At 36.1% G+C, this 10,690-nt stretch overlaps 1 protein-coding gene across 9 annotated transcripts in view; it reads left to right on the forward strand.

Moving 5' to 3' along the window:
* Positions 1-9,445, forward strand: part of LOC310922166 (zinc finger RNA-binding protein-like) — a 50,919-nt gene extending 41,474 nt beyond the window's left edge. For 3 of the 9 annotated variants that reach the window (XM_083882568.1, XM_083882569.1, XM_083882572.1), the window contains 3 exons: positions 4,853-4,964; positions 5,075-5,172; positions 6,625-9,443. In XM_083882568.1, the coding sequence (XP_083738694.1) occupies positions 4,853-4,964; positions 5,075-5,172; positions 6,625-6,804 (390 nt within the window). In that variant the 3' untranslated portion in view covers positions 6,805-9,443. Of the gene's footprint in view, positions 1-1,424; positions 1,659-4,852; positions 4,965-5,074; positions 5,173-5,539 lie in introns of those variants that run through there. The other 6 variants (XM_083882564.1, XM_083882566.1, XM_083882565.1 and 3 more) reach the window with 4 other exon arrangements.
* Positions 9,446-10,690: the final 1,245 nt, after the last annotated feature.

The following is a 10,690-nucleotide window of genomic DNA, read 5'->3' on the forward strand; positions in this document are numbered from 1 at the left end:
ATTTCAGCATTTTTTCCTTTACTCTGTATCAAAGAATCTATTTTTTTTCTTACAGCCTACTCTGAATTGCTCAGACTTTACTGAAACTGGTAGAAAATTATGTCAGCTATGCCTAGATAGCTCTGTGATAACAGAAAGGCTACTTGAAAGAATAAATCACAGCAATTCCTGCAATCATTAATATGTTGTTTCTGCAAGATGAAATACCGCAGTACTAGTCTGTGTATGTGTCACCATTGGCATTTTAATCAGTGTCAGACACAGCTCTCTAGGTTGTAACTGGTTACCTATCTCAATTCTTGCAGCTGAGTGGTTTTGGAGCATTCTTTTACATTGACTATCTTAAATGATGCTCTCCAGGAGTGCAACTTGTGTTCCAAATATTAATAAATGTTCAATCTGTGGACTGCACAAAGTTAGTCTGATCAAAAATCTCTGAAGCATATACATGATGAGGTAAATTCAACTTTGACTGTTTTGTTTTGTTGCCCGTTCCCGAGAGAAAACACAAACCAACAGAGTGTCAGTTTATGCGGTGCTTTATTCAGGGCCCTGGGGACCTGAGGACTAGCGTCCCAAGTCAGTGTCCCGAGTTGGTTACAAAAGATGCTCATCTTTTATACCTTTGTTACAAGTCTTACTTCATCAGCCTACGTGCAGTTTCCTACATACTTCACTTCAAACATTCACATTCATCTTCCAGGTAACCTTTCTAACGGTTATAAATTTTGCACGCTTGCTTTAGCTAAAATAAAGGTTAATTTTCTAAGCTTAACTCCCACCATAGAAAACATTTTATTGGTAACCATGTAATCATATTTCACAAGTAATTTGTATACCTGTATGTACTACATGCTCTACTAAGTCCTTTAAACGTTGTTCCTTGCATCAGCAGATTCTCAGGCCTCATTTCTCAGGTTTGGTTCCCATGGGCCTGCAACAGGGAACTCCTTAGCCTAACTACTGCTAACGGAGGCCTTATGGCAACAGTTTCATAGACCAAATCCTGTTGCACTGTGCTGCTTCCTAATGTAGACTTTCAGTTTTGGCAGGAAGAGTGCTAACATTGTCAAGACAATTATAATAGTTGGCATTATTTCAATGACAAATGTTTTACAATTGTAATAAGCTTGCTGACTGGAAAAAAATGTAATGTGGAGCAATTATTTCTGCTTTTTAAAATATTTAAAGTAAAAAAAAAAATCTAATTTCTGTGCTATACTTAATGAAAGATATACTGTACAAATATAGTTTAACAGAAGCTCAGAAGCATGTAAGTACCCTCAATATTGCTTACTAAGTAGCCAAAGAATAAACCCAGGCATACTTTTAGAAAAGCATCCTTTAAAATATTGCAACACACAGCAGGCACATAGATGAAGAACAAGGAATGTTGTTTCTTATTTCTCATATCTGTTCTAAAGCACAGCCAGAAAAGAAGCAATGTGTCACAGAATCGTGGGATGGGTAAAGTTGGAAGGGACCACAGTGGGTCATCTAGTTCAGCCTCCCTGCTCAAACAGGATCATCTCAGAGCACATGGCACAGGACTGCATCCAGATGGATCTGGAATATCTCCAGTGAGAGAGACTACACAACCTCTCTGGATAACCTGTTCCAGTGCATGGTCACTCACAGAATAAAGGAGTTCTTCTTTATATTCAGGTGGAACTTCCTGTGCATCAGTTTCTGCACATTGCTTCTTGTTCTATTGGTCGGCATCACCAAGAATAGCCTGGCTCTATCCTCTGACACTCACCTTTTAGGTACTTATAGAAACTGATGAGGTCCCCTCTCAGTTGCCTCTTCTCAAGGCTGAACAAGCCCAGTTCCCTCAGCTTTTCCTCCTAAGAGAGATACTCCAGACCCTTGATCAACTTCATAGCCCTCTGCTGGACCTCCTCCAGGAGCTCCATGTCTCTCTTGTACTGAGGAGCCCAGAACTGGACATAGCACTCCAGCATACCAGGGCTGAGTATAGGGGCAGGATCACCTCCCTCAACCTTCTTGCAACACTCTTCCCAATACACCCCAGGATACTATTGGCCTTCTTGGCCACAAGGGCACTGCTGGCTCATGGACAACTTGTTGTCCACCACAACCCCCAGGTCCTTATCCACAGAGCTGCTTTCCAGCAGGTCACCCCCAGCCTGTACTGGTGCTTGGGGTTATTTCTTACCAGGTGCAGGACTCTGCACTTGCCTTTGTTGAATTTCAGGCGGTTCCTCTCTGTTCATCTCTCCAACCTGTTGAGGTCCTTCTAAAGAGCAGCACAGCACCCTGGGGTATCAGCCACTCCTCCCAGCTTTTTGTCATCAGCAGACTTGCTGAGGAGGCATCTGCCCCTTTGTCCAAGTCATTGATGAACACATTAAACAATACTGGACACAGTATAGAACCTTGGGGCATACCACTAGTGACAGGCCTCCAACTAGACCCTGTGCCACTGATCACAACCCTCTGGGATCTGCCGTTCAGCCAGTTCTCAATACACCTCACTGTCCACTCATCCAGTCCATACTTGAGTTTGCCTATGAGGATTTCATGAGAGATTTCAGGGCTAGGTGTGTCTCAGTTCTCCCTAAAAGTGCTTCCTGTCTTGCTCTTGTCTCTGAAAAATGGGAAATAAACTCTCCAACCAATTTGCTAGGTTAGAAAGCCAACATTACTTTATTAGCAGTGCTGGATACATGGGGGATTCTTCTCAAAGCATGCATGAGCAGCAAACTAACAGACCAGGTTATATTCCTGAAACTAATGCATATTCATCACATTTCCTGAATACATGCATATATGCTAATTATTTCCATGGACTTGTTTGGATATGGTTCTAGATCATCTGATGAATCTTTTCTCTTTCAGAGTATCTCAAATATGTCGTCAGGTCATAATGTACTTCTCTTACCATTCTTTGCTCTGACATACAATCCTTGTTCTCAAAACTGATATCAGCTAATACATATTAATCACTGATAGAAGTAAACAAGGAAGCATTAGCTGGCACAAGACTTATTAGTCAGAAATAGGGAGTTAACACAAGGCCACATTAATCTCTGGTATTTGCATAAGCACTGTATGGCACAAAACTAAACATTAACCACAAATACAGGGATCATACACTATTGTGCTAAAGTCAAAAGAATTTTCCAACATCTGCCCCCACTGCTGCATAGACTTCCTATTAAAGAAATTTAACTTGTTCAGTAACACTCTTGGTACCCAATGCACAAATCACCATTGAAGTTTGTGTATTCAGTTGTTCTTTTGGCCTTGTTGGCAAAGTCTTACTGACAAAAAAAAAAAAATTAAAAAAAAAGACAGATTTAAAATATATGTGATTTCTGATAGTTACAGATGAAATTTTGTAGATTGAAGAAATATATTTTTCTAGATACAGAACTTCTCCTGACCTGTATGCTAGAAGCCTGGTACAAGCCAGAGATGCCAGAGCTTTTCAAAAAGAGCCTAAGTAGTTTCAATAATAGAAAATATTAGGAAATCTAAACATACACATTAGTATCAGTCTCTTTATATACCTAGAAATAAAAACAAATTTAGAAGAATTGTGTCAAGTTCCTACAAGTTAGAAGGAACCAATATTCAAGGGTGATTTATTTTTATTTATTTTCCAAACTTGAAATCTAGCCGCTTGTGCACATAAACACTGGGACATCATAATTCACATTTTCCTATGATTAAGTTGAAGACTTCAGTGTATTGTGTGAGGATCCAAAAGAACTAGACTTGAATAAATGCAATAATGTGATCTGCTTTTTTTCTTTCTTGATGTATTTTGCTTCATACTTGAAAACAACTAAATTGTTGCTAAGACTCAAAATCTTGACCCTGAGTGATACAGTGTAAGTACTAAAATACCATGCTCAAGAATTGAAATTTGTCAGTTAAACTGAGCTAAAATAGAAAGGAATAGGCACCCTTAGTGAGTGATTGTAATCAGCACTGCCTGTAGTTACTTGCATGCATTAGAATGGACATTTATTCTTGGAAAATAGAAATAGAAGGCAACATTAGAGCAGCTGTAAACTTGGGAAAGGAACCAAAAAAACAAACTCCCAAAAATCCCACCAAAAAACAAGAGAGACATTGTTTGAAAATAAAACTTGCCAAGGAGGTGGTATTGAAACATCAATTTAATGCTTACTTTTGCAAAAATCTTTTATAATTTTTTTTCTGGAAAAAATAGTGTCTAATAAAGGCAAACAATGGAAATATTCACAGGAAAAAAAGTGTAAATTTTAGAAAACCTGTTTATCATCAAGGGATTTTTTAAAATTGTTTAACATCTAAGTTAGTGTTAGCCTATACCCAGGAAACAAAAATTGCAGTGAACTTCAGTTTTGCAAAACTGAAGAACTAGTAGCCACTTAAATGCTTAAAGGTCATTAAATTTTGGATACTTTAGGTTTCTGTATTCTTGTTGAAAAAAAAATCTCTGTAGCATCTTATTAATTTCATTAGATGGATCAAATTCATCCATTTCATACTGTGTGCTGTTTATTCACGTGGCTGACAGATTCCAGTGACCCACTGTTTCATGCTCTCAAAAAATGACTGGACAAGTTCTACAAGTAGGCTACTACTGTATAAATTTCTAAGAAAAACTTTAGACAACTTGTGATGAGAAGCAGCATATCAGTACTCAATACTCAATGTTAATCTTACAGTAGCTTTCTTTTTATTAATTGTTAACAAACATCTGATTTTTTTCATTTTAACTGAAAGTGTTCTGTGATGTGTAATATCCTTTAAAAGTTCTGTACTGAACAACAGTAGTAGCTTTTTTTTTTAATCGGTCTTCTAAATTGTCTGGATTTTCTTATTGTTCTTCTAGGCTATGGAGTTGCTTGTGGAAAAAGCAATTAGCAGTGCTACTGGACCACAGAGTCCTGGAGATGCACTAAGAAGAGTTTTTGAGTGTATATCCTCAGGAATCATCCTTAAAGGCAAGTTTCAGTTGATCAGTGTCTGTATACTTATGTTTAAGTAATGTAAAATCTGTAATCTTGATTGAAATAAGGTAGAGATGTGCTACTAATTAGCCTAACTGTTTTAGGTGGTCCTGGCCTTCTGGACCCTTGTGAGAAAGATCCTTTTGATACACTTGCTGTAATGACAGATCAGCAACGAGAGGATATTACTTCAAGTGCACAGGTAAGGAAAAGTATGTGTTAAGTAACTAAATTTGATGGATAGTATTTTTGGGTGGGTGGTTGGTTGATTTGGGGTTTTTTTGGGTGTTTTTATAAGTGGAGATATATGATGGACATGAATTTTGTTTTCTTAGAATGTAGTCCAGTCTTTCAAATGATCAGTCTTAAGCTAGGCAATAAAAATGTCACAACAGAGAATGAATAATAGTGTTCATTTTTGTACTAAAATTAGCATATTTTCCTGAAAAGTTTGAAGCACTCCCATCTACATATATATAATCTCCGTAAAGATGCTTAATCTACAGTAGTATGTTATTAGATTTAAAATTGCATTGGCATTTAATATTTTATAAATTGTCCTGGTTTAGGGCAAATTTTGGGGGGAAACCTCCGAAGGGGTCTCCTCTAGAAAGCAAATTTCAGCAGCCCCTCCCCTAACCGGTTCAAGAAGTGGAAAAGTTGGAGAGAAGAGGAAAAAACTGTTTATTTAACAAGCTAAGTACTCACAAGCATGAAAAAATGAGAAATATTAAACAATGGAACCTCTCCCTGTTCTGAAGAGATGGGAAATTTAGAAAGAGTCCTTCTGTGGGTGTGGCTCAGTCTCTCCAGGGCTCAGGCCCATCGTGCCATGCCTGGTGTGCAGCCTGGGGGTCCCCCAGGCTATTCTCCTGATGTCCTGGACCAGAGAAAAGCTGAACAGTCCCAGAAGAAGAAGGCACAGTCCAGAGAAAACCTTTCGTGCCTTAGCTAATGAGGAAAACCAGTGAAAAAAGCAAAGAAAAGCTCCCTGTCTCTCTCTCTGCAGAAGCTGAGAACTCCGAGAGCTCTGAGCTCTTATCTGTCTCTTGCTGTCCAGGCTAGGCAGCACAGTCCATGAGAGAGAGGAATTCTGGGAGAGTAAAGTGAAGCTTCTGCAGATGAACTGTGTGCTGCTTCTCCCCCCCCCCACCCCCATTTGCTCTCTCTGGGCCTAGCTTAAAACTACAGGACCCATTTCTGAGCAAAAGGACAGATGATGGGGATACCAGCATCATAAAGTCACCCTAGGAAATCTGTGTAAGCGTAAATTTAAATATTTATTGTATCTGCTTACAGTATTGGCTATTCATGCTTGCAGCTTGAGTTTACTGCCCCTACTTCTTCATTTGATCCTTTTGCTAAAGATTACTGATGCATATTGGGACACATGACAAGCCTTGGCTGCTTCAATGGAAGTCCAGCAGCTAAAACACATGTATAGTATTTTTAAGTTAATATGTTGTATTTTGTATCAAAGCAGCAAATGGGACATACACATTTTATTGTGTTGACTTTGTTGGAGGAAGGAAGAGAGGATAAGAGCTAAGGATAATATCATATACAACTAATGTTCTTCATTAATTGATTGATAAAGTATTTTAAATTGACATTTGTTTCTAACAGAAATATCTTCTTTCTATAATTTTTCTAGTTTGCGCTGAGACTCCTTGCATTCCGTCAAATACACAAAGTTTTAGGAATGGATCCATTACCACAGATGAATCAACGCTTCAACATCCATAATAATCGTAAAAGAAGAAGGGACAGTGATGGGGTTGATGGATTTGAAGCAGAGGGAAAAAAAGACAAAAAAGATTATGATAACTTTTAGAAACATTTGTCATTAGTGCTAAGATTGAAGATGCTAAAAAATCCATTTGTTGCCTTGATTTTAAATGGACATAATAATGTATGTTTAAAATATCCAAAACCAACTCAGTAATTAGATTTGGAAGAGAAAAATTTAGCTCTTCTGTGAGATTCTGAATATTTTAATGATATACTGTATCAGACAGATTATGGTTGGAAAGACTGCAAATGGAAACTGTCATTGGAAAAAATAGTGGTTTTTCCTCATTACATTTTCTTTAGATGTGTTGTTAACTTTAGTCTTCGTCTCTCTCTCTCTTGTGCATTGTTTTATCTTGACTGTATTTAATGCAGCGTTTGTGCTTCTGTTCCTATGTGTATTTTGATTATTTTTTTTAGAAGTTTTTTTTGTTTGCCTTTGACACTAGTTGTATAAGTTACATTGTGTTAGCATAAACTGTTGCCCTCCCAATTAATATTTTACAGAACTTCATTTTGTAAAATGAGACTACAGGATTATGGTTTTATTTTTTGTTTTCCTAAATGTGAAGGGGTTGCAATGCATAATTATCCTGCTATTTGAGTGCTCAGAATTAAATGTTTTTGCCAATCTTGCAGCATTTGTCTCTTTAGTGTGATATAAAGACAAATTTTTGTTAATCTAATCAACTTTGCTGTTAGTTGTGTATTAGCAGTATAAAAGCTAATATATATATATATAGTATGGTCTTGCAACAGTTTTAAAGCAGCTGCAGAGTTGATCAAAGTTTTGCATGATGTTTTGGGGTTTTTTAATATAAGGGCTTTTAACACTATCATTTTAGGTTAAATGCATAGGTCTTTCTATGATTGACTTTGTGACATAACAAGGTCAAACTATAACTTTCTGAATTTCCCTTTTCAACATACAAGCAGAAGCAGGCATTTCCAGTTTAGACAAAGTTAGTAATTATTTTCAGTCCGGTTTGTTGATATTAATGCCTCTCAGCCCTTAAAATAAACGTTTGTCAAATCAGTGCCTGTAAGGGTATTCCTTATAGCTATTTCTGTATAAACTCTCAGTGATTTTTTTTCAATAATTCAAATTTTAAAAAGTGAAGTATAACTGAAAAAGTGAACATTATTAAAAGAAAAAAGTAACCCTGAAAATTGTTTGATGTGTGCTTATGTCTCTTTCAAAAAGCTAAGTATAGCAGTGGTGTAGTAATGCTACACCATACTGTTGATGTATGCTCTGGTACACAGGTGTGATTTGTTGTCACAGCACTACTGTGGAATATGCAACTAAAAGCTAAAATGTATTAAATCACTAAAATTCATTATACACTTGAAATTGAAGTTTCCCTCATTCTGTTCAGTGTGTATTATGCTTTGTTGCAAACCCATAAAACTTGCAGATAAACATAGACTAACATTCTGGTAACTATTGATGGCTGTAGGAGTGTATCACACATTACAAAGATCATTTGTTATTTCTGGTACGATTAAAAACATTTTTGTTCCATTTTGAGGTCGAATTTATCTTTGATCTTTTTAATAAATACCTCTTGGAGTAGGGGGAGTGTTTTTGTTTGCAATGCTTACTACTAACAGCATGGGCCTGTGAAATAGAAATATACAGTATTTTAGAAGAATAGAGAGAATCTTAAGGAAATATATTAATAGTATTCTTCAAGCATTAGAGTGCAGTTTTGAAAGGAGTGGTTATTAGTGGTTAGCAAATAAAAGGAGGGCTTTCTCATTGTAGGAAATATTTCTTACTAATTTCAGCATCAGAAATACAATAATTAATACATGCTTTAAAACTACTTTAAAAAAGGATTATGCTAGTTTCTTTTGTCTAGCCTTGATGTGTGTCTCCAAGCATGTGCTTGGTCTTGGTGGGTATTGGTTGTTTGGGGTTTTTTGGCTGGTTGGTTGGTTTTTTAAAAGGGATATCTTGCTGCCATGGTGTCTAATAAGCCATTACTGTTTATTTTGAAAGCTACAGGTGCTATTCATGCAGCTAGTTCAATTCCATACCAAAGTTTCTTTCTCCATAAAACAAATATGTTTATTTGGGCATGTGATTGACCCTAAAATTTAGGATTAAAAAGATCAAAGATGTATTTTGGATTTCCTGTGGTTTTGTTCTACTGGTTTTTAACTTTTAACCAGTTTCTGGGTATTTTGAACTATTGTATGCTTAAAGTCATTCCACATTAAATATGAAGCTGTGACTATGATTTTTGCACTGTGTGGTGAAGAATGAATTTGCAGTTTATTTCTGTTTTACCTGCCCATTTTAATGGGCTATTTTAACTATGTAACTTCTGACTCTTGTTAAGCTAAGACTAATGGAAAAACAAGGTTTTAAAAAATACAGCATGAGCTTTGTTTTTAAATATTACATTGTTTGCTTAGGAAGATCAAGTAATCAATTTACAAATAAATAACCATTTTAATACCCTATGTTTTGATAATGCTAGTGGTTCGCTAATAAACAGTGTTTGCATTTCTTATTCAGCAATGCTGTGTGTTAAATCTCAGTGCCAGATGCTATAGTCATAATACACAAAAAAAAAAAAAGTACTCAGGAAGAATTTTCCCCTCAGTGCTCATTTTAGAGGAACAATTTAGTAAAATGAGAGCTGTTCTATTTTGAAGTATTTTCAAGCTTTGATTTGTCGGCCTAGTTTTTAAGTATGTCCTGTCTGTGAGCATCATGGTTTCACATGGGTTCCTGTAGAGGCATTGGTAGAAATGCAAGTCTGTTGGATACATTCCATCAACATCTTGCCCTCTTATAGAATTCTATATGAATTGTTAACCTTATGAAGCTATTGAATGTGATGGATTCATTTGCTGCTTCTAATTTTAGACCTATTTCATTACTCAGAAGTGATTTAAAATTTACTTAAAATTGTACCTAGCAACTTTCTGAGAGTTGAAATCAAATTTAAATATTCCTACGACAATTTTCATGTATATTTAGCATTCTTGTTGCTTGATGAATATCTGGTGATGATAGGTCTGTGAAGAACTCATGCAATGCCAAATTCATTTCTTTATTAAACAAGACTTGTTTGCACTACCCGAATAGATTTTATCAGCATACTACTAGTAATAGACAGGGAAAACAAAAAATGAAATTGGGAGACATAATTTGCAATCTGTTTTTTCCTACTTACATCATAGGTTTACAAAGTACAGTGATAGATTCAACCAGAACATGTTTTCCTTCTGGGTGTTTTTTTTTCCCCTCTGAAAGCTGTAAGCCAAAGAGCATTCATAGGCAAAAAAGGCTGGCAAATTTGATTTCTTCTGAGAGATACTTTTATAAATCTTCTCAAGAGTTCTCTTTTTCGGTACTGTGATATTTCTCAGCTTTTTTAAATTGAAACAGACGCCTAGTCTTTTGAGGAGGAAAAAAATTTAAGGAGTATCATCAGTAGTGTTATCACAATGGTTTTGATTTACATCCAAATAAAAATCAGGCTTAATTCTGTTAATAACTGTTGATTCTTGTTCTCCAATTTTGTTCCATTTTCTCATTTAGATTTATGAAAATGTGCAAATCATAGAATCATTAAGGTTGAAAAAGACCTCAGATCGAGTCAACATGTATATATATTCCTAGTACTGAGAAAATTTGAAGTTATTGAACTGATTTCTGTTGGTTTAGCATTTTTATTTTAAGAACTGCTGCCCTAACAATATGTGGCATGTGTAAAGTTCCTAACAGGGTAAAGTTCATTGGTTTTCATGGATACCTGGTTGGCAGTTATTGATGGGGATTTTTAACCTGTACGGTGCACACTTTCCCATGTAATCTAGCTTTAGCATATCTGCATTAGCAAAATTCCTCATTAAGGGTTGTAGTCCTTGATACATGTTTTCCTAAACTATTTTGCAAAGCCAGGGCCATT

The sequence above is a fragment of the Zosterops lateralis genome (genome assembly GCF_965231275.1).
Source record: "Zosterops lateralis genome assembly, chromosome: W".
Classification (NCBI taxonomy): Eukaryota; Metazoa; Chordata; class Aves; order Passeriformes; family Zosteropidae; genus Zosterops; species Zosterops lateralis.